The sequence below is a fragment of the Triturus cristatus genome, chromosome 4_2, assembly GCF_964204655.1.
Source record: "Triturus cristatus chromosome 4_2, aTriCri1.1, whole genome shotgun sequence".
Classification (NCBI taxonomy): domain Eukaryota; kingdom Metazoa; phylum Chordata; class Amphibia; order Caudata; family Salamandridae; genus Triturus; species Triturus cristatus.
Window position 1 is genome coordinate 333,963,847 of NC_140586.1, and position 24,798 is coordinate 333,988,644.

The 24,798-nt window shown below is 44.6% G+C and overlaps 1 protein-coding gene across 3 annotated transcripts in view; it reads left to right on the forward strand.

Moving 5' to 3' along the window:
* Positions 1 to 24,798, forward strand: part of ABL2 (ABL proto-oncogene 2, non-receptor tyrosine kinase) — a 380,773-nt gene that overhangs the window by 315,598 nt on the left and 40,377 nt on the right. For 2 of the 3 annotated variants that reach the window (XM_085601714.1, XM_085601715.1), the window contains exon 10: positions 20,476 to 20,646. The exons of the other annotated variant lie outside the window; for it this stretch is intronic. In XM_085601714.1, coding sequence (XP_085457840.1) covers positions 20,476 to 20,646 — 171 coding nt within the window. The remainder of the gene's footprint in view (positions 1 to 20,475; positions 20,647 to 24,798) is intronic. 3 annotated transcript variants of the gene reach the window in all.

Sequence of the window (24,798 nt, forward strand, 5' to 3'; positions counted from 1 at the left end):
TGAAGGGTTCGAGCGCGGGCGGGCTCATGACGGAACGGTTCCGTCATGAGCACAGCCCAACCGTGGCTCATGACGGAACCGTTCCGTCATGAGCATGGAAGGGGTTAACACCATGTGTTGTGACTAATTTTTCTTCGTTCTGGCACAAAGCATGTTTGTTGTTTTCTCGAGTGCAGCGTGGTATTTTTTTAAATTTAGTTTTTTTTGTTCTTCATGCTTCTTTTCATTCACTGGTCTACGCTGCCATCTAGTGTCAAGCTGTAAGTTGTCTGGAATTCCTTTACACGGAAAGTGTAATCTGTTGTTTCAAGCTTTGTGTTCAATGCCTCTGTTATCTTAAGTTTTGTGCAACTTTAGATATTTTTTGTTAAGAACATTTTTGCCTCCAGGGTTGGATTAGAGCTTTACTGTGGACATTTTGAGAGAGAGAGACACACACACACATACACCACACACCCCACACACCCCTATGTTTAGGGATGAGTTTTAAACGTTTTTTCCTGTACCTGAGTCTTAACTATAATTACTCAGTAAATGGTGCACAATAATTTTAGTATTGTCCAGTGCACATTTTACCAAATTGCTCACACGTTGCGTGGCTTATTTCCCGCATTCTCAATTACACCCCGTGTTGTGTGGACTGTTGTCCCACATTTACAAATCTGTACCTCAACTCAAGGTGTCTCACAGGGGTTTTAGTCCCGTCGTTACGGTACACATTGTCCTTGCCTCCACATGAGGTGTCTCGCAAGGGTTTTTGTCCTGCTACACTAGTGCACAACGTTGACCTCTCCACGAGGTATTTATCTCTTTTGTTTCAGTGCACACCTATCTAGGTTCACACGTTTTGTTGGTTGTGTCCCACATTTACAATGCACAATCTCTTGACCTCTCCGGAGGTATGTTTGTTGGGACTCCCCATCATCTTGTGCATAACATTGTACCTCCAGTCGAGGTGTGTCCTTACACGGACATGACATTACACATGTCATTACATGACTTATACCTTCACTGCAGTGCACGTTCCTGCCTTACTTAAGGTGTCTAGTGTGGTTTGTGTCTTATTCTACAGTGCACAATATTTAGATCTCCACTCGGTCATTCCTGTATACGCGTATTTCTACCCTTACTGGGTGCATAGTTTAGGTTCTTGCCCTATTTCTATGAATGAAATGAAATGAAAATAGGTTTTTGTAGAGCGCATATTTGCTGTGGCGTCTTAGCGCTTGCTGACATTAAATTAAACACGGAGAGGAACTTAAACATTTAGGGGATACATGTGAATAACCAAGTTTTTAGTCCCTTTCGAAACTGTAGCAAATCACTTTGCATTCTAAGATGCAAAGACATAGTATTCCAGAATTTAGGGGCCAGATACCGAAAACTTCTGCCACCCCACTTCAGCGTCCTTACTCTTGGAACCACAAGCAGGTGGGCAGATGCAGAGCGTAGACTTCTCAATGGAGTGCATCGCTTGCAGTATTGGCCTATCTGCGAAGGTCCTAATCCATGCAGACTCTTATGTAGCACACACATTGATTTAAAATGAATCCTAGCGGATATGGGTAGCCAGTGTAGTTGTTCTCGAGTAATTTGGCTAATGGAACTAAATTTAGGTAGATCCAATCGTAGCCGGGCCGCCACATTCTGCAAGGTCTGGAGTTTTTGGATCACGCTTTTCTTTGCTCCAATATAGAGTGAATTGCAGTAATCAGTTTTTGACAGAATCAATGCCGTGACAACCATTTTCCTTAAGGACATAGGGATAAAATGAAGAATCTTCCTAAGAATTTTAAGAATATAAAAACAGGAAGAGGTAATACTATTTACCTGGTCAGTTAAGGAAAGATGGTTGTCAATCAAGACTCCAAGATTTTTTGCCTTCTTTACAGGCTGGGGGCAAGATCCTGCTGTCGCGGGCCATCAATTTAAGTTCCAAAAAGACGCGTCCCCTTTAAACATAACTACTTCCGTCTTCCCAGTATTCAGTTTTAAACAATTTTTCTGCATCCAGCAAATAATCTGGCTCATGCAGAGCTTGAAACGTTCTGCCACCGTCTCAGGATTTGTGGCTAAAGAGATGATAATTTGTGTATCATCTGCGTAACAAATGGCCTTGAAACCGAAGGAGCGAATAAGTTTAGCCAGAGGGGAAACGTATATGTTAAATAGGGTGGGTGAAAGTGCCGATCCCTGGGGCACCCCGCATGGCATTACAAAGTGAGGGGATGTATGTTCATATAGAAGCACAGCTTGTTTCCTGTTATTGAAGTAGGAGCGAAGAATGTCTGCGGCTTTGTCCTTTATCCCTATATCCGCCAAACGCTGAAGAAGTATATGATGATCCACCGTATCAAACGCGGCGGATAAATCAAGCATTACCAACATAGCCTTTCCACCCTGGTCTAGTTGTAACCGTAGACTTTCGGTGGCTGCAATTAAAGCAGATTCAGTACTATGCTGTGGCCTAAAGCCATGTTGTGCTATATCTAATTTATTAAGTTCTATAAAGGACCGGAGTTCCTCATTTAGTACCCTTTCAAGTACTTTAGAAGGAAATTGCAAACTGGTGATGGGACGATAGTTAGCAGCTTCAAGGGGATCAAGGGTAGGTTTTTTTAAAATAGGTTTGATCAAGGAATTTTCCCATTCCACTGGAAAATGCCCTGATGTAGGAATATTGTTCAAAAGGGGTGTCAAGATTTTTGCTATGGTGTGGGGGACCATATAAAGAACCATAACAGGACATGGATCCAGAGGAGAGCCTGATTTTATTGCCAGGATAGTTTTTTCAACTCTGTCCTGTGTAAGGGAGGAGAAGTTTCTTAAAGAAACTTTTATTTCGGGTTCATCCATCTTGGACTCGGCTTGACTAGCGTCATTTACAACAGTGGAGAATTCTTCGTAAACTTTAACAACTTTTTCATATAAAAAAATGTGGCAAGTTTATCACAGAATTGTTTTGTTGTCTTTACTGATTTTCCATTACCAAAAGTAGCCAGTTTAGTGACTGTCTTTACCTGGAATATTTTTAGCGGCCATAATTTCCTCTGCAAAGTATCTCGATTTTGCCTCAAATATGGCTTCTTTGTTACTGTTGGCGCTTCTCTATAACGTATTTTCACGGGTTCAGAATATTCCTTCCTCCAGAGTCGTTCTTTGGCTCTGCAAGTTTTAAAAAAAATATTTAGGTTAGAGTTATACCAGGGGGCCGAAGTCCGTTTGGTAATTGCCCGTATCCGAATTTCCGGGGCTAGCCTTTGAACCGCTTGGTCAATCCAGTGGTAATAAAGTGCTACTGCTTGGTCCGAATCAGTGTTAGTGTCAAAGTCCATTTCAGGTCTTTGTGAATGCAAAAAAGCTTCAATATCGGGACTGTTTATTTGTTTCCAGGCACGTGAAACCCTGGTGCAGGGTTTCAGTACACTGGGTGTTATGTTTATCCTCTACGTATTGCTTCTTGTTTTAGCAGACTGTTTCACCCGACTGTTTCACCCAGTACTGTTAACATTTTATTATCTTAATATTTTTTATTACAGGGAAGCATGAGTAATCCTTTGTATTTCTCTTCTTCTCTGTCATCTTGTTTCTTCCTGATGTGGATTGCTCTCTCGTATACTTACCTGGCCAGTTGGTGTACAGAGAGTACTCTTTGATGGTTTCTTTTTCTTGTCTTTATTTCTTTTTCTCATTTATAGAAAGGAGGATGAAAAACAGGTTATTTATCTGTTTCTCTAAGACTTTTGCTTGTTTTCCTTCTTTCTACCTCCGCTCTGTTCTCCCTAATACTCTCCTCTCTATTTTGTTCTTCTAAGTTCTACATCTAATTCTTTATTTCTCTTTTCTGTTTTCCTTCTGGAAAAAAGGAGGATATGTAGTATCTTGGTTATAGTGCTGTTCTTGGCATTCACTGCTCCATCAGTGGAACACTGTGGAGATGATGTAATATGGAATGTTCATCTATGAAATCCACAGTTGGAAAAGAGCTGAGCGCCTTGCTGGCTGCTCCTGGTGGGGCTGATCCACTGCTGAATTACTACTGTACTACTGATCTGTAACCATCTTGAATAAAAACTCTTGAAACATCCCAATCAGCCTGGACCTGATTACTACAACCTGCTTGCTGAGACGTTATCGTGAATGCACAGTATGTAATGTGGGTGCTTTGAGCAGGTGATATGCGTGTACTGTGGGTGAAGTGTAGCTGGTGTTGTGCCTACACTAAATGTCTCATGTGGCGGTAAGAAAGAACAGGAAGCAAAGCAGCAATAACAGAAGGGTTGCAATAAAAACACCCACAGCCAGACACCCAGCACAATTGTAGTTCAGTTAGCTGGAAAAGATAGAACTATTTATATACATCTATAGTAACAAGATTCAAGGTAACTAAAAGGAATAATTAGCGATGCTCTTATGCAATCCTGCAATTTTTATCCGGTAACAGCAAATATTAGATAGTGTAGTTTGTTGTGTTTCTTTAATTGGTCTATGCTGTTCCTGACTGGCTCGGATGTTTGTTCCCTTTATCAAGCTTTACTACAAACTAAAACCACGCTATGAAATTTAAAGCAGTACTCTAATGAAATGTCATTAGAAATCTGAGCCGGCTTGTTGACCTTGGAAAAATCACAGCTGAAAATTGTCACCTTGTTCACAAAGGACAACAAAATCACATATCAAACTTCTGAATGTACAAATAAGCAGACACTCAGGACGGATAACGAGGGTAAGCCTTGTGTTCCGCAAGATTTGTTTCAGCTGATTAACGGCGGGTTCACTCTCATTTTGGGTACCCTGCTGTTAGGCAAAACTTCTGTTTATTAGAGGGGAAATTAAAGAGGGAAAAAAAGAGATGGAGCTCTATAGAGAGAGAGTGTCTTAAATTGCCGCTTGTCAGTTCATGGTCATAACAATTTATTGAACATGCGACTACACAGCGATAGCTTTGCAGATGGCAATACAACTCCTTAAAATTCTCACTTAATGTTCACAGAATTTTTAACAAGACTAATTAAGTAACATGCACTCCTAGCCGCAGTAAGCAGTGACCTTTTCATCCTTCTCGAACAACGTTGGGGAAGGACCCCACTCTGGTATTTTGTCTCACCTACATAACTAGAGTACATTCTAAGCTTCATAAATACTAGAGTTGCAGGCGCCGCTGAACTTCTACGTGGCTGCTCTGGCTGGTTGCTGTTGTGTGAAACCAGCAGGCTCGACTATGGCAACGCACTCTACAACGGCGTCTCACAGAAACAGCTCAGGAAACTACAAAACGTTCAAAATGCTACAGCCAGACTAGTCCTCGACATCCCATGCCGCAGCCACATCACAGAACATCAACAACTCCACTGGCTTGCCAGTCAACAAGAGAATCACCTTCAAAATCCTCACACATGCTTACAAAGCTCTCCACGACGTAGGACCAGCATACCTGAACCACTGCCTCTCATTCCACGTACCCGCCAGACAACTTGGCTCCACCTAACTTGCCATGGCCACCGTCCCACGGATCCACAAGATAAGAACTGGAGAAAGATCCTTCTCCTACCTTGCCGCCAAGACCTGGCGCACCCTGCACCTCAGGCAATCCCCATCGCCGATCCAAATCAGGAAGGATCTCAAGACCTTGCATTTCTACTGAACATCCAAGCGCAGATGGATAAGCAGTCCCCCTCCCCCTCAGCGCATTGAGACCCTCATAAGTGAGTAGCCGCACTCTACAAACTCCTGATTGATTGAACACTCTGGTCCAATTTTCCTCTCCTTCTCTCGTCTGCAGTGCCGTTACTGGTGCAGGGCATGTAGAGGGAACAGAGCAAGGGACAGAAAATGGCCAACCTCTGTATGGCTTCAGAATGAAGTCTATTGAGCCAGTCCAGATGCTGCTTTCTTGTTTGTGTTCTCAAACAGCATGAGAGTTGTGCCAGGATTCACTGAAGCAGGCAAACCCAGCTCTCCTTAGGAGACCGAGGAATTGCAGCAGTGACCCCTCGGCTCACTAATGCTTCACATTTGGAGAAGTCTCAAGTGCACATGTCTGTTTGGACACTGAAAGATACCCTTCCAACACGACATGCTATCTTTAGTTTAAACCCAGCCTGGTGTGAAGCCCCACCTAGCCTGTGAAATTAAATTAAAGCTTCGCAGCAAGGAAAAAACATAGTAAATTTAGATGTTCGGGGCATATGAGCTGCTGAATTCATACTACTGCATAGATCGATCTCCATCTGGTGTTGGGCTCGGATGCTTGCACCTTGTTGCTGTCTTGGAAGAAGTCTTTTGCAGTCACGAGATAGGTGACTCCTCCCTTGGGTGATAGTGCGCATGGGCACCGAATCCATCCTCAGATTTTTTTTTTCCGCCATCGCCTTTGGGTGCAACTTGCTGCGCTCCGAGTCGACGTCGTTCGATTCCCCATAGACGCACAAAAACTCTCACCGCTCGACTGTATTGTTTCGATCGCGAATCTCTCTCAACGCGTATCCAGTTTCGAAGACATTTTCGAGTCGGGTCGTCGACATGGGCCATTGGGCCGATCGGCGCCATCAACCAGCTTATGGAAAGGACTCCATTCGGAAAAATGCAAGTGTGGGGCCAAATTTCCACACACAGATCTCCACGAGGTCTGCAACCTTGTCTCTCACCAGAACACGAGAGTCGACACTGCCAGTCCTGTGACTCTTTCAGGTCCAAGAAGACTATACGTGATCTCCGGGCTCGACAACGCGAAATGTCCATGTAAACTACTCCGGCGCCGAGAACATCTTTGAAGCAGTCTCCGATGATTCAGACACAGGAGACTAACAACCCAACATCTCCGAAGCCGAGGAATCTAGATCAGAAGACCGTATGATTACTCCAGGTCAACGGAGAATGAGTATTGACGTCGACGCCCCTGCCCCGTAAAAACAAAAGGCTCCGTTAACACCTTCACCTTCGGGTCTGGGTTGGCACCGAGACAAAACTTCAGACGCCCCGACTCCGAAGCATCTAAAGTCTTCAGGCAGCTCGGGATCGAGCCAGCCACAACTTAGTGCCAAAAACCATTGTCTGCACACAAGCATAAACCCAAGGTCCCGTCCGCACCAGAATCTTCGGCACTGGAAGCAAAGGTAGTGGACTCTTCGTCACCGAAACAAACTCAATCGAAGCCTTTGGATCAGAAAAAACAAACTAAACCTTCGGGGTCGAAAACTCCACCTAGGCAAAAGGAGTCAAACACCTCCTAAAGCTAAAGACAGGCCAAATCACCACTCAGAGCCGAAGTCCTCGGCGCCGAAAAAAGACAACAGATCCAAAGAACTTTTCCATCCAGATCCACCGGATCCTAGGCAAAGAACACTCAATATTGACCCCATTACTGGACATGTCACCACTATACCTAAAAAGAGGAAATTGGACACCTCAAAAACACCTGAGATACCCTCCAAGAAAAGACTCATTCACCTCACCTATGAGGCCTTTCTCCCCACTTCCACATCCTCAAAACACTATACCTTCTCCAGCACACTCTCCAGTGCCTGCTTTTTCACCACAAGAGGAGGATGAAGATATAGGTGGTGATGATGACATACACTCACCACATAATACAGATACTGATGATGACACCCACAGTATCCCACCTCAGGACCCTTGGGACAATTATGATGTCCCAGATGTACCCAAGCCAGATTCATATCCCCCCAGACCATTCCCTCTAGACAATAGAATAGGGTTTGCGCAACTAATAAATAGAGCTGCACAATACCATGGAGTCCAACTGCATTCAGACCCCCTAGAGGAGAACTTTTTACTAGAGACATTCGCTCGGCCTCAAAAGACAACAAACAAACACTCTCCCTATGCTCAAAGGAATGATTAAACATACCCCTGAGGTTTTTAAAAACTCTGTTAGGGCTAGGGCTCTTAATCCTAGAACTGAGGAAAAAGAAAAGCCAGCTCCAAGCGATCCAGCTTCTATTAAAGGTCAACTCCCTCTGGATTCATTGGTAGTAGCAAATGCCCGCAAACGGGCAAGTTCCCAAACTACAGGTGAGGCCCCTACGCCAGACAAAGAATCTAAGTTACTAGACGCATTAGGGAAAAGAGTTGTCTCGGGCAGCAAACTTTTGGCACATTGCCAATTCATAAACCTTACTAGCAAGGTACGACAGGGCTCACTATGATGAGCTTAAAAAGCTCATTCAACACCTTCCAGACGAGCATAAGACCAAAGCAAATGATCTTATACAAGAGGGAAAGTTAATTACAAATACCTCAATGAAATGTGCCCTTGATGCAGCAGATACAGCATCCCGCACAATAAATACAAGTGTGTTATTACGTCGACATGATTGGCTGCGCATATCTGGGTTTAAACAAGAGGTGCAGTCTACCATCCTCAATCAACCCTTAGATCAGGAGAACTTGTTTGGGCCCACTGTGGACACATCTTTAGAAAAGATGAAAAAGGACACAGAGAGCCAAATCCATGGGGGCTCTACAAGCAAAAATTGGTAGAGGTTCCTTTCGGTGCTCCTTTTATAGGGGCGTCTCCAAAACCATTGGCACAGACACCAACTCTTCCACTTATAAAAGCCTCACCCAGACCTCTCCTAACAGAGGTTACTTTAGAGAGAATTACAGAGGCAATAACAGAGGGAGAGGGCGTGGTTCTAATAACCGCAACTCCCCCACCACAAAACAGTGACTTCCCACAACTTCCCCCCTACCATTCCACTCCAGTCGGGGGAAGACTATCGCAGTTCCTACCTGTGTGGAATTCCATCACCACAGACAGGTGGGTAAGACAAATTATCCAGTATGATTACTGCCTGGAACTTATTGCTACTCCCCCCAACATACCGCCCAGACTGCGTCCCATGTCCATGGAACATCTAACGCTTCTCAAACAGGAGGTTCTCGCCATGCTTCAAAAGCACGCAGTAGAACCAGTTCCCCTACAGAATCAGGGGACAGGGGTTTACTCACTGTACTTTCTAATCCCCAAAAAGGACGGTACTCTCAGACCAATACTGGACCTCAGACCCCTCAATTTCTACATTCAGTCAGATCACTTTCACATGATCACTCTTCAACAAGTCCTTCCACTGCTTCAACAAGGCGACTTCCTTGCCACACTAGATCTCAAGGACGCCTACTTCCATATTCCCATACACCCTGCTTACAGGAAATATCTAAGGTTCACAGTGGACGGCCAACACTATCAGTTCAAGGTCCTCCCATTTGGAGTAACAGCACCCAGGGTCTTCACAAAGTGTCTGGCGGTAGTAGCTGCGCACTTACGAAGAAAACACATTCACGTGTTTCCGTACCTGGACGACTAGCTGATAAAAACCAAGTCACACAGTCAGTGTGTACAGCACACCTACCAAACAATTCAGCTGCTACACAGTTTGGGGTTCATAATAAACCACACCAAGTCCCACCTACAGCCCTCCTATCTACATCCGTATCTAGGAGCCACAATAAACAATAAACACTTCCAAAGCTCTGGCATACCCCAATCCAGCCAGGATAGCCAGTATACAAACCCTCGTCACAAGATTTCAACCCCAACATTCCCAGCTCGAGTGTTTATGCAGATAATAGGGAGGATGGCCTCTTGCATTTTCATTGTCCATCATGCAAGGCTTCAGATTCGCCCTTTACAAGAATGCTTAGCACGTCAGTGGAACCAGGCTCAAGGTCAACTTACAGATCTGGTGTTGGTGGACAGCCGCACGCATCGCTCTCTGCAGTGGTGAAACACACAAAACCTTTTCAAAGGGCAGCCGTTCCTAGAGCCAGTCCCACAGATAGTGCTAACATCGGACGCATCCCTCACCGGTTGGGGGGCCCATCTCCTAAAGCATACACTCCAGGGCAGGTGGACCACTCAACAAAGTGCTCCACATCAATTACCTAGAATTACTAGCAATATTTCTAGCGCTAAAATCATTCCAACCACATCTCCTCAACAAAACTGTCCTAGTCCGGACGGACAACATGACAGCAATGTGTTACGTACAGAAACAAGGAGGAACATACTCTTTGCAGCTTTCTCAACTAGCGAAAAACATATGGAGATGGGCCATTCCGCAAAACATATATCTCCTAGCAGAACATCTTCCAGGAGTACATAATCAGATTGCGGATCTGCTCAGTTGTCAGACACAGCAGATTCACGAATGGGAACTTCATCCACAGGTTCTTCAACCATTTTTCCAAATGTGGGGCCACCCAGACATAGATCTGTTCACCACACAGGAAAACGCAAAATGCCCAACCTTCGCCGCCAGGTTTTCACACCCGTCGTCCAAGGGCAATGCGATATGGATGAACTGGTCAGGCAGATTTGCGTACCCTTTTCCGCCACTCCCAATCATTCCCCTAGTAATACGCACGCTCAGGCAACAGTCTCTCAAGATCCTAGTTGCTCCCACATGGGCATGGCAACCATGGTTCACAACACTCCTCGACCTCTCATTAATTCCACACCAAAAACTGCGCGTCTCCCCAAAACTACTAACGCAGAACCATGGAGGGATAAGACACCCCGATCCAGGTCAGCTGAATCTGGCGATCTGGCTCCTGAAGTCCTAGAGTTGGGTTACCTTAACCTTCCACCAGACTGTATGATCATCATCAATGAAGCCAGGCACCTTACTACTAGAGCCTGTTATGCAGTGAAATGGAAAAGATTTGTCATTTACTGCAATAATAATAAAACCAATCCACTGAATGCTTCAGTCCAGAACATCATTTGCTATTTGCTGCATTTACACAGATGTAATCTGGCATATTCATTCATAAGATTACATCTAGCTGCTCTTGCTGCTTACTTACAAAATAGACAACACCTGTCACTGTTTAGAGTACCTGCAATCAAAGCTTTTATGGGAGGCCTTAAAAGAATAATTCCTCCCAGACCGCCACCCTCTCCGGTGTGGAATCTAAACATTGTCCTTACCAGGCTCATGGGTCCCCCATTTGAACCTCTACACAAATATGAACTGCAGTTCCTTACATGGAAAGTAGCTTTCCTAGTTGCAATCACCTCTCTCAGGATAGTAAGTGAGATCCAGGCTTTAGCCCTACAAGAACCATTCTTACATATACATTGTAACAAGGAGGTTCTTGGGACAAATCCAAAATTCCTTCCCAAAGTAATCTCTGCTTTTCATCTTAACCAATCCATAGTTACCAGTGTTTTTCAAAACCGGGTCTCTGTAGCAGAGAGAGCTCTTCACACACTTGACGTCAAAAGAGCTCTACTTTATTATATTGACAGAACTAAGCCCTTTAGAAAGAAAAAACAATTATTCGTAGCTTTCTCACCACCTCATAAAGGACACCCATTTCCAAAGCTGGTATTGATAGGTGGATAGTCAAATGCATTCAGATATGCTGCCAAAAGGCTAAACGCACATTCACAATTCCCCCCTAGAGCGCACTCAACACGCAAACTAGGGACTTCCATGGCATTCTTAGCGAACATTCCCTTAGATGACATCTGTAAGGCAGCAACATGGTCTACAACACACACCTTCACCAAACACTATTGTGTTGACGTGCAGGCAAGGTAACGGGCTTCTGTAGGCCAAGCTGTTCTTAAGACACTTTTTCAATCCACTGCAACGGATACAGGTGGCCATCGCTAGAGGAGACACTGCTGTACAGTCTATGCAGTAGTATGAATTCTGCAGCTCATATGCCTCGAACGGAAAATGCTACTTACCAGTATGCATCTATTCTTGGCATGTAGAGCTGCAGAGATTCACAGGCCCACCCGCCTCCCCGGAACCTGTACCTGTTCCAGTATTATCTTAATTAGATACATTCACATGGACATCTCTTCTGTTTCTCACTAACTCCATCATTTCCCTTCATGGCGAAAAACAATCTGAAGATGGAGTCGATGCCCATGTGCACTATCACCCAAGGGAGGCGTTACCTATCTTGTGACTACAAAAGACTTCTTCCAAGACAACAAGGTGCAAGCATCCAAGCCCAACACCAGATGGCGATCGATCTATGCAGTAGAATGAATCTCTGCAGCTCTACATGCCAAGAACAGATGCATACTGGTAAGTAGCGTTTTCCTTTATACTTCTGCTTCTGATGTATTTTTGAGTGCTCTGACAAAATCGAGCAAGAACACACAAAAATATATCTTTGACATAGCAATACTCCCATGTGAGCTCATTATGTTTACCAAGACTGCATTAGCAGGATGCCTACGACCACAGTTTGCTTTGGATTTCAAACAGAACAAGCAGTCTAAGAGATTGAATTGTGTGGGAGAGATTATGGAGAAAACACCTTTTAAATGTTGTCCAAATTGCTACAGCAAATTTCTGGCTCAAACCAGCATCCGGTCTGCAACCTCTGTTTACCGAGGGCTCAGGACAATTCTGTCTATTAGGTTTGCATAGTTTTTGGTAAAAGAAAACCGGCACAGAAAAGGTAGACAGTGAGCACCTTACAGGATGCAGCGCTGAAGCTCTCCAGCACCACTGTTCAAATAGGGGGTCTAGAAAGTCTAGGGTACTTACTCAGACAGTAAAACAGGTGGAGCCACTGGTACTCCAGGAACCTATGGGGAGTTGAGTCCTGAATAGATGTCCTCTAAGGACTCTGTCCAAGGTAATCAGTGAAACGAACACCCAGGACAAAGATGTCAAGGAGACACGAAAATCAAATGCAGATGATAATCCTTCTGGTGTTTGACCTCGATCTGATTGTCTGCTACAGGGCAAGGAATGTACCTATGACAGCCATGCTTAAAGCTCCGAACAAACCCAAAATAAACCTTGCCAGACTGCTTAGCCAATTGTTCCCTGAGGCTTATCAACAGGCATTCACCACCAGAGGCAAAAGAGACGGAAGTCTCAAGGCAGAGATTCACAGCCTCGGCACAGAGATGCTAGCTTCAGTGCCAAAAGTCTGCTCCGTTTTTCTCAGATCTGAAATGAACTCCAAAGGCTCTCACAAAGCTGGCATCAAGCCGGGCACCAATAGAGCACCTTCCTACTGGCAACATAGAGGATCGTCCAGATACACGGCAGAGGATGACTTATACCAACCCTGTCTCCGGCCAGATCTTGGTATGTCCTTATGCGTCATCCCAATGCCTAATAAAGGACTTCTCACTTTTCGTGAAGCTATTTCTGAGGAATTTAGATCTTTGCAAATTCCAAAGAAAACCCAAGGGAACCAACACAACACCACTAGCACATTCATTGTCTTCTGCACAGTCTGTTTCACATCAAGAGGCCCTGTTAGATCACCCAAACCCCATGCCTGCTGATCCGGGGGATGATCCTCCAGACCCCTACACCCTACGATACAAAGGCATATTATGCCATCTTTCCAGAAGCGACAGAGCACCGCAAGGTTATGTTGCATACAGAAGATAATTTCCTCATTGAGACCCGCTCAAAAATGTAGTTAATGCATTACTTACCTCTTCTCAAACATATGCTAGTGTTCTACTGAAAACTTTAAAGACCCAATGAAAACATGTGCTACTGTGCCTTCAGTGCAAAATTAAAAGGCAGACCTACAACACAGAGCATAAGAAGGCATGTACACAGAACATAAGGCATTCAACCAGGCTGCAGGTAGCACAACTCCGCCAGATAAGCTCAAAAAGATCTATGACACAGGAAAACAGGTGGCATTGGGATCTGCCTCCCAGTGGTGTACAACTGATCTTCCTTGTTTGCTCTCCAGATATTATTGACCACAATGAGAGGAGTTGGAGGAGCTTATGAAACACCTTCCAGCAGGCTCTGGCAAGAGCCAAAGAAGTTGTTCAGGAAGGAATTGTTTTTTAAATGAAAACACGAAATGTGCCCTAGATGCTGCTGACACTACATTTTGTGAGACAAACAGAAGTGTCGTCCTTCACAGACATGCTTCCACTTTAATGCTAAACACATCTGAGGTAGATGCAAAAAAGATAGTGAAACAGCAAAGGCTAAAGAGGTGCCACAGTACCAGCCCCAACAACATGGATTCACCTCAGTAAACACAAGCATTTGCCAAAGCAGCAGCCATTGAACAAAGACTACAGTATCAGTGGTTGCAGTTCTGATGGTCAAAGCAGCAAGAATTACTCCAGAGATGTATACCATTGAAGGGGCAGGAGCTCCACAGATCCAAAATAGTGAACATCTCTAGATTCCTCCTGGATCACACAACACGTGTCAGTGGATGAATAGTGCTATAGCTTACACAGTGGAAAGAGGCAACCTCATGCAAGTGGGTTTTCTACATCATCGCCCAAGGCTTTTTCCTGGAGTTCCATACCACGCTACCCAATATTCCGACACATGGCACGTGATACACCGGGACCAACCAAAGCCTGTTTCAAGAGGAAGTGCAGGCATTGCTGTAAAAGGGATTCATTTAGCCTGTTCCACGACATTGTGTAAAAATCATCTACTCACTGATCTCCAAAAAAACACCAGATGTTGAGGACAATACTCAACATCCAGCTGCTTAACCCGTGAATCATCTCCTAGCACCTCAAAATGCCTCAAGGAAAGCATTCCACTGCTTTGCATTGGGGACTACATGTGTGACTTCAATTTCAACCACACCTACTTCCACTTCCCCTTCCACCAGGCACAGCACATCAGGTTAGTGGTAAGTGGCAAACATAACCAGTTCAAAATACTACCCTTTGGGGATCACAACTTCCCAAGAGTGTTTACCAAATGTATCTTTGACCCAATTCACTTAATGTTTTTCAATATGTGTACAAATGCCTGGAAAAGCACAACAGCAGTCCGCAGTGCCTCGCTCACATTCAGCAAGCGGTATAGCAGATTAGGTTGTGCAGTCACTGCCAAAAAAATCCCACCTGTCTCCCCAACAAACACAACCTTTTTTAGGTCTCGCCTGACCCAGCTCATGCGCTGGTCTGGCGAGACTTATTGAGAGGGCTCCAAAAAGTGCTATCAGGCCAGCCCAGAGCTACAGTGCATGTGCGCGGGCGTGCGCGCGCCACGCTAGTCCGCGATTACTTTCACTTTCGCGGCCGCTTTGATGTTTGATCGCGATCACTTTCGCGGCTGCACGGCTGCTTGGCATAGCCAATAGGTCTCGCTTTTGGGACCTTATAAGTATTTAGTTATGCAACTGTTGCATAGCTAAACACTTATAAGGTCCCAAAGGCGAGACCTATTGGCTATGCCAATGCTTGTTGACATATATATCTAATATGGTAACATGCAAGGTCTACTCTTAAAGCGAGAGTGCTGGCATTTCAAAGGCTGCTTCCCCTGGACAACACAGTGCATCATCTGACAGTGAGGGCAATCATGAAATTAATAATAATGGGACTGTTTTTTATTGCCATAGTCCCAAATGCTCATTTGCACAGGCTCCCATTGCAAGAATATCTGGCCAAAAAATGCTCACAAGCGACTGGGCATTTAGAAAATCTAATGCACTGGTGCCCAGAGCTTAGCACAAACTTTAGTGGTGGAACAACAGTAACTTATTGATCATGTTGTTTCTAGGCCTTCAGCTGCTAGTGACCTTCGCCACAGACATCTTGACCAAGTGGTGGGATAGGGTGCACATTAGGGTCACCTGAATGTTTACCAAGAGTCTTCTCTGCACTAAAGGTTGCACATATTTCTCCTATAATTAATTGCAGTTCAGTTAGTGTTCAGGGTAGTTTGCAGACTGATTCACAAGAGTGCTCTTTCAAACTGACAACATGACCACAATGTATTTCACTCAAAATTAAGGGGGCGCGGGTTCATTTCAATTGTCCAAGTTGGCTCTGACAAGCTAGCACTGGGCCTGTGGTCATCTTCTCTCTCTCTAGGCAGAATACATCCTTGGAGAGAACAAAGACTTGGGAGACCTGCTCCGAAAGAACGATCAACAAATGAGTGGGAAATCAACATTCGGATAATTTACCTCTACTTGGACTGTTGGGGGATCGCAACAGTTGACCTGTTTGCAGCATGCAGCAACACACAATGCCTCGGCTTCACCACCAGTGCACACAACTACAGGAGCAGTGCACAATGAATTAATTGTCCTTCGATATATGCATACTCTTTTTCCCTCACTGATACTTTATGTAGTAAGGAAAATGAGGCAGGAGTCCATGATGCTCATCCTCATATCATCCACCTGGGCGAGGCAGCCATGGTGCTCAGTACTCCTAGGTATGTCCATACAGCCCCACAATCAATTCTCTCTTTGCACACACCTGAGTGGTTTAACACCAAGGTCAACTCCCACATGCCAAACCTATTCCAATTGCACTGCATCTTGTGATTTGGCACCTGAAGTCTTACAGTTTGCGTACGTTCAACTTTCAGTGTATACTATGTATAAAAAAAAGTCAGCAAGCCTACCACTAGAGCTTGTTATGCAGGCGAATGGAAGAGGGATGCACCTAAAAAAGGCAGGCTTAGTGTATAGTTTGATAAAGGTTCATTTGAAAGATGCAGTAGCTTCAATGAAAATAGCCAACCCAAATACATTTTCAAAATACTATGAATGGCCTTAAAAGATCAATTCAAAACAGACCCTTTCCTCCCCACCCAGAAACACAGAGCACCCCCAGTCCCCTGATGGGTGCTCAATATTGTTTTACCTTACCTATTGAGCAGCCAATTGAGACTTTAGACTCTTGCCCACTGCAGTTTCTTTAAAGGTTTCCTTCCTCATTACAATCTCTTCCTTTCGTAGAGTCCATAAACTGCTAACTCTAACTGTGAAGGAGTCTTTTAAGAGTACCCAATTCAAGTCATCCTTACAATAAACCCTGGTTTTCTACCTATGGTTGTCACCCATTCACTTGCTAATCTGTTTTCTCCACAACCACAGACCATTGCAGAAAGAGCTTTAAACACTCTAGACCTCAAAAGAGCGCTCATTTGTTAATTGACAAAACAAAAGCTTTTAGAAAGACTAAGCAACTCTTTGTAGCTTTTTTAAAGCCCCACTTAGGAACCCTATTTCCAAGTCCAGCATCACAATATGGATTTTCAAAAATATCAGTGTTTTTTGCTAAAGCAAAACATGCACCCCATTCTGTACCTAGAGCACTTTCAATTGCTAAAAGCAAGCTACTAAGGAGTTTCTTTGCAATTTTCAGTTTTCAGACATGTGGGGCTGAAACCTGGTCTACCATAAACACTTAAACAAAGCATTGTTGTGTGGAGAGTAGTTCCAAGTAGGACAAGTTAGGCAAACTGTTCTTAAAACTTTGTGCCAAACATTTTGATGCTGCTTGCAAGCCAGATCTTTTGGGAAAAGAGTACTGCTTTCCATTCTGAGCAGAGCTTGTGATCTAAAGCAATACATCAGCAAACTGAAAACATTTACATGCAACAGTCTGTTTGCTGCTTGTACTGCTGTAGGTTTGATCCATTCAGCAGTGGATGCTCTCTTTGGGTCTAGCCTCTCCAGCCAGCAATTTCACCCACGTTATCAGGAGTTTTGAGGTTACTTTAGCGACCTGACCACCATCTCAGCCAATCCAGCAACCCGCATAAAACATGGACCTTCAGGGACAAGGCTGTGTTAAGTGGAAGAGCAGCAACAATCACCGTCCTCCTCCTCGCCCAGTACGACACAGAAATCTCTTTAGTTTTTCCTGGAGTGACTACGAGCGTACAGTGGGACCCTGAATCCATCACTTCGTTTAATTTGCATTTGATAACTTCAGACCAATGGGTCCTCCAAATCGTTCAGGTTTGTTATATCTTACCCTTGAAGGATGCTCCTTCACACATTCCCTCACTCTTTGCACTTGTGTCCTCACATTATGTACTTACCCTCTCTAGGATGGTGTTTATGTTGCTTGCCAAGGGCACAATCGAATTGTGCCCAAAGTGAAATGGGGACTCTGGTGTTGCTCCCATTACTTCCTGTTCCCATAGAAAAACTGAAACCTGCAACCGATCCTGAACCTCTGTGTGCTGAACACATTCCTCTAGAAAGAGAAACTCAGAATATTGACCCTTGACAGAGTCTTTTGGGCTTGGTCCCTGAGGACTGGATGATGTCTTTGAACTTGCAGGATACGTCCTTTCAGGTAGCGACCCTGCTGCCCCACAGGAAATACATGCATTTTGTGGTGGGGTCCATCTATTTTTTTTTTTTTTTTTGTGTCCTCATTTGCCTGCCCCACAAACTTCTAGGAAAGACGCCACTCCCCTTTGATGTCGTCTGAGAAAAATAGAAAAAACTGGCTACTATTCCAACCCAAACCCAGACGACATACAAACGTCAACCGGGGGGGGGGGGGAGACGTTCTCCAAGTTAGTAATGTGGTAGGAAGGGGAAAAGAAATAAACGAGAGCTCACAGCCCCTCAGTACTCCAACTTAGAATCGGAAAGGTTTTTAAGGAAACCACCAAGACACCTGGAGTATAATGACATAATCATCGGACCCGGGGGGGAAAAAAAAAAAACCCGGAGACTCCACGGAGCCAACTATTTCCACTGGACCAACAAATTCCAAAAGGAGAGGTTACGATTCTGGGGCATTCTGGCCATGTCCACCTTTGAAGTTTCATACAAGGACTCCAGCCAACCTGCGTGTGATGGTGCATTTTTGTCTACCCAGAATTTGCAGATCTGGCGTCTGGCCAGCAGAATTGCATAAAGCAAAAAACTCTTTGCTTGACCTGCTATGTCATCGTCCACCCCAAATATGATTAGCGCCAAAGTAATAGGAGTAGACTTCTTGAGGATGGCTTACTATTCTCGGCTAGCCCCAATTTGGGACTCGCCGGGGCTCCCTCCGTGCCTTAAGGACGGTCTTGCAACACCTATTAGAAGGGCAGGGATAGAAAGGTGGGGTCAGCTACTAGTGGAGTGGGCTTTGGTGGGATGGGAGGAGTTATATGAGAAGGTTGGCCCTACACTATCCAGATTTAAATATATACAGTTGGTCAGTTGGTCCCGGGAGCTGATTAGGAATAAGTCACATCTGGGGAGAAGTTGTCTTCTGGAAGAACAGCTGGTAGAGAGACAAGTACAGGGGAAAGAGGTAGCCTTCTGGTACTGGGCAATCTTGGAGGAGGTGGATGGGGAGTTTACTCTACCTGATACACAGTGGGGAGGGCCCATGGGGATACAGTGTGAGGATATATGGATAAGATCTTTCACTCTCCTGTATAAATTGGTTAAGCCGGCTTGGTTGAGGCGTAATCACCTGTATACCCTCCATCGAGCTTACTTATCCCCCCAAAAGCTATCTAAATATCAGCCCGGAAAAGCTTGTAACAAGTGTAATCTTCCCGCAGCCTCTGATGTGCATATGTTTATGGAATGCCCATCGATCAGCACTTTTTGGGAGGAAGTTAAAATTACTTTGGACTCCATCCTCAAGGGGTCCATCTACTTTTATATTGTGGTCTTTCCTTTAGGCCTCACATTGCTGCATGTGTAGTCATGTCTTATTTCGTAGGTAGGGAACAGAGACATTCACATCGGCGACTAAGGAAGACTGGTTCATATTAGCTAGCCTCAGACAACCTATTGTATACAGTGGTACTGCTATTCATTGGGGTTCCCCTTCAAGGAGTCCAAATCTCACCTCCATTCCATGCAGAGGCTGCTCTTCTTTGCAACGAAATTCCACACTTATCGAGAGGTATATCTCATTAAATCAATTAACAAAAGTTGATGACTTGTGAGCTGCAGCATTTTAACAAAAATCCAATCTTTATCCACATAGTTCACAGCCCTACTTTGTGAGTATTAGATGCTTTCATTGTTAATTATTACTTCCTCAAACCTAAATTGACACTACATTACCCCGGAATGCGTAGCTAAGTTTGACCAATACTATACTGAAATGCAGAACATGCGGTGAGGTTAATCTGGAATTTTTGCATACATTGTGTTATTGCACCAAACTGTCTGTGTACTGGACTGAAGTGTCTGCCCTTTTGAGTGTAATTGTGGGCGTCACTTTGCAATCCTCCCGCCCCCCCATAGCTTTGCTTGGTGCACCTATTGAATTGCACAAAGGAACGCAACGGTTTACTGCAATAGCTCTCCTACTGACTGAGAGGTGAGTGGCTATGCACTGGATGCAAAAAGTAGTGTCCAGCATGGCCGCTTGTTACAGGGCATGATCTAATGTTGGAAACCAGCTGAACTCAATGCTTGGGAGCTTCACCCCATGTCCTGTCTTAAAGATTTTTACGACCTACTTCAAACCTATCTCCGACAACAGGTGACTCGGACACTTCCTCTACGGATAGGGAGATGCCATATGGCCCAGTGGAGAAAGTGTCACTGCCCACACAATTATACATTGATCCACCTTCAATATAGTTACCTATTTATTGCCTGCCAGTGGTGTACTGTAATTGCAGCTATTGTTTACAGCTTGAACTCTGCCAGTCTGGCCTCCTTGGGAGCATGTATGCTATAAATGAACTCACTGCAAACGTTTAATAAAACGTAATAAAAAAATTACTCATTTGCATTTTGCAGAGGTGGAAGAGGAGCTCGGAAGAACTGCTTCATCCTCTGTGGTTCCATACCAGTGTCGGCTGCCCATCTTGCCCTCCAAAACACGCACTCTGAAGAAGCATGCGGAGAACAAGGAGAATATAGAGGGTGAGGAGGATGCTTCAGAGCATTCTGCTTCCAGCTCAGCATCAGGTAAATGGAGGCAATAGTTGCATTTATGGTCACATGGCATCATATACATCTCCAGTATTGGATCTTTCATAGATTCACATGCTTGAATTATTCAGTCATCGAAGTGGGAGTCCCACAATACCATAATAAAGACGTATGAAATAGTATCATAGGCTATAATAGCAACGGTAAGTCAGTTTAATAGCCTATCAATGTCCTTTTAAAAAAAAAATGTTTTAAAAGGACCAAACTTTAATAAAGCAGGCCACGGCGCTCTCTAGAACATTCTCAACAGAAGCAGATTCCCTCAGATTTTCTACCGCATGTTTTATCAAGGAAGTCTCCCTGAGCTCTGCTCAGTGTTTTCTTCACTTCAACTTCTGGAAGCATCAAGATATCTGATTCTTCAAAGAAAGGACTATTTAGATCCTGCAGATCTTATGGGAAAAAGAGATTACATACAGATGACCTACATAAAGACTGCCTTTATTTCCTTCAACATAAAGACAAGGGCTGTACGGTATGTTGCACTTTTTCATCTAAAACACTGAAGGGCAGGACTTCTATTATGGCTCAAAAAACAAAAAATGCCTCCTTGGGTGAGGAAAGTGATGCTTCTGATAAAGCCCGCAAAAGGTAAATGCTCCACAACCAAGGGATCTCTGAGGAAAGCAAAAAGACCCAAAAGTCTTCCCATCATGGGTCACCTAAAGATACTCAAAAAATAGGAGAGACAACCAAAATACTTCTCAAAACCAGCTTCTTCTGAGCCTTCCAAATCAAAATGGGATATGTCTTCTGACGTCCGCATGCCTCTTCAGAACTGTCTGGCGAAAACCATCAAAGTAAAATCACAGTTGAAAACATACCTGTCTGCGGCACTTTCGTCAACGACCACTACAGTGACAGTTGCCACTGTCTTGTTGACAAGACCCAGTTCCACACAAGCCATGACCATTTCAGCCTTCAATTCCCCAACCCCATTGATGAATATTGGCACAGCTCCACCGTCGGCAAAGTCATCAACGCCACCGTCGACGAAGCTATTGTCATCGGCATTACAGCCGTCGACGAGATTATCGTTGCGGGGTACACCACTAACAGCAACAGATCCTTCTATTCTGTCAGTGATCACAGTCAATGAAGATGAAAGTCACGAAGGCCTTAAGGACTCAAGATACTTCCCCCAGCAAAGTTTCACCACCCTAGTAACATGTTCAGTTTGAATAATTCAAAGGATAAAGGACAGTTTAGTGACGCTCACAATTCTTCTCAATTACAAGTGAAATATCAGGATGATGAGGATGACTAAGAAGAGGAGCAATGTTGTTATGGGCATTACTACAATCCTCAAGCAAGACACAAGTACCCATATTACCATCCCTATCCACCGAGACCAACTGAAGCTCAAGTGCCTCTTTCATTGGTACAAGATCTACAGACTGTGCTCCAGGATTACCGTCCAAGGTTTCCAGAACCTTCTCACAGTCAACCAGCATCACCTCCTTCACCTACACCTTAACCAGTGACACCTGGGCCGCCTCCTTCACCAGCGACTCCAAGAATAACACAAGCCTCTAATATTGTCGCACTACCAAGGGATGATCCATCCTCCTTGGACGATGACAGAGAAGAGTGAAATTCACAACACCCACCCACGTCATGATGAGTTGTATGATTACTTGGTACCCACTCAGTCGCTGCAAGCACCGCATCCCTCTGATACCCCTCTGGAAGACATCAGGGGTTCTATAACTTAATGGAAAGAGCTGCAGCACGGATCGACTTGCCTATTTCCGTGAAGCAATCCGATTGCTTCCTTTATGACTATAAGGAGCAAGTGCACAAGTCTGTCCAAGCTATCCCAATAATTGACCACATTTGGGAAGAAGGTATTAAACTAATGAAGACCTGCTTTATTAGCAGCTGTAGTGCCACGCATTGACAAAAAATACGAAGAGACTGAGGATTCACTAGCTTGCCTCATTGGGCATCCCAAAGCTGGTACAGTGGTTTCACAAGCTGCACAACGGCGTTCAAAGAATCCTAATATTCCTATTTCTGCTCCACCTGACAGAGGGCAGATGCCTAGATAATATTGGGAAACGCTTCTCCACTATGTCTGACATTACAATTCTTGCGGCCAGCTCTTTAGCCATCTTAGGCCGTTACGACCGACCAATGTTCGACATCAGCGCCTGATGGATCTAGTGCCCGAAGACAGGAAATAGAAGCGGGGAAGATATTGCAAGAAGGAGAACGCACATCTTCCGAAATAGATTGAGATGGATATTGGTTCCACTGGATTTTGACAATTGGCGGGAGCAGCTGTTTTGCGGAGGCAGGGCTGGCTAAAGCCTACCGCCTTTAGACAAGAAATCCAATCTAAAATACTTAATATGCCTTATGACTGAGGCACATTATTTGGGAATACACATAGATTACGCCCTGCTCGGCATCAAAACTGACACAGGCACTGCACAATCGTTGGGCACATTGCAGTTCCGCAAATTTTCCTTTCAATGAGCATGAGGCAAAGGTTTCTCTTCCTTCAGAGGAACCTGCCCAGTCTAGAGAAGTCATCCAGAAACAGTGACCTACATCACGTGCCAGTTACCTTCTCCTTATCTCATACAATGGTTGTGCACATTTCCAATCATTTTCATCAATGAAGGGAAATTACTACAGACAGATGGGTACTGGATTTGATAGCCTATGGTCATACCCTTGAATTTCTACAAGCACCTTCAAACAGACTACCAAACTCTGTGCAAATTGAATTTCTACAAGCACCTTCAAACAGACTACCAAACTCTGTGCAACCCTGATGCCTCCCCGGAAGGTTGGGGGCAGACATCAGTATCGCCAAATCCAGAGGAAATGGTCGACTTCCCAAAGGTCCATGAATGTAAACTTCTAGAGCTCAAGGCCATCTTCCTCACTCTCCAGGCTTTCTTACCTCTCATACAGGGATCATCTGTGCTGGTACATACAGACCACACGACCAGCATGCGCTAATAAACACGTAAAAAGGGACAAGATCCCTGGCTCTCTTCCTGGAAGTCCAGGACTTTTGGCACTGGTTAACAACACACACACCAAGGTAGAGCATGATGCAGGAACAAGCAAGGTAGAGCATGATGCAGGAACAAGCAATACTTTAGCGGATGCGCTCAGCAGATTCTTCCAAAGTTGCCACGAATGGGAGCTGAACCAGGAGGAGTTGCATAAAATATTTCAACTTTGGGACAAGCCGGAGATAGACCTCTTTGCCACCAGTGACAACAGCAAATGCCGCATTTACGCCAGTCTGCACCCACTCCCGGGATCATGAGGTAATGCCTTTTTGATGAGATGGTCTGGGATTTAGGCATTCGCTTTTCCCCCTATCCCAATGATCCCGAGGGTTCGCAGCAAAATGAAAGTGGAGAGATTCCGCTTGATCCTCATTGCTCCCAGGTGTCCTAGGCAACACTGGTTCACCGAGCTCCTCCTGCTGTCTGAGTCCAAGTCGGTTTGACTGCAGACTTACTGAACTCGTAACCATAAACCAGGGCCAAGTTCTACACCCCACGTCTACTCTCTCTCCAGTTATATGCATGGCTCCTGAATTCCATGAATTCCAGAATGTAAACATTCCCCCAAGAATGCAGGGTTATTATGGCAAGGTCAAGGGCAGAATCAGCTAATATATCCTACAGACTGACATGGAGAAGATTCTGCTTATGGTGTCAACAATAAAATCTGCACCCGTTGGAAGTATCCCCAAAGAAAATGTTACCTTATATTCTTTCTCTTAATCATTAAGATTTAGCACATGTATCGGTTAAGGTACATCTTGCAGCGATACCATATATACACGATCCTCTCAAACTCCTTTGTTGTGCTCCACAAGGATAATCAAACAATGCATGAAAGGTTTATTCCAAGTTTTCCCTCCAGTCCGACGACCTCCTCTGGATTGGCATTTCAACGCAGTTCTGTCTTAATTCATCAAACCACCATTTGAACCAGTCCACAGGGCGGATCTAAAATTCCTTGCCTGAAAGGTAGCTACTTTTCTGGGGCTAACATCCACCAGAAGTGTCAGTGAAATTCACGCGTTCACAACCAAGGAACCTTTTCTCCGATTCACAGAAAGTGTTTTTCTGCAAGCTAATCCAAGATTTATTC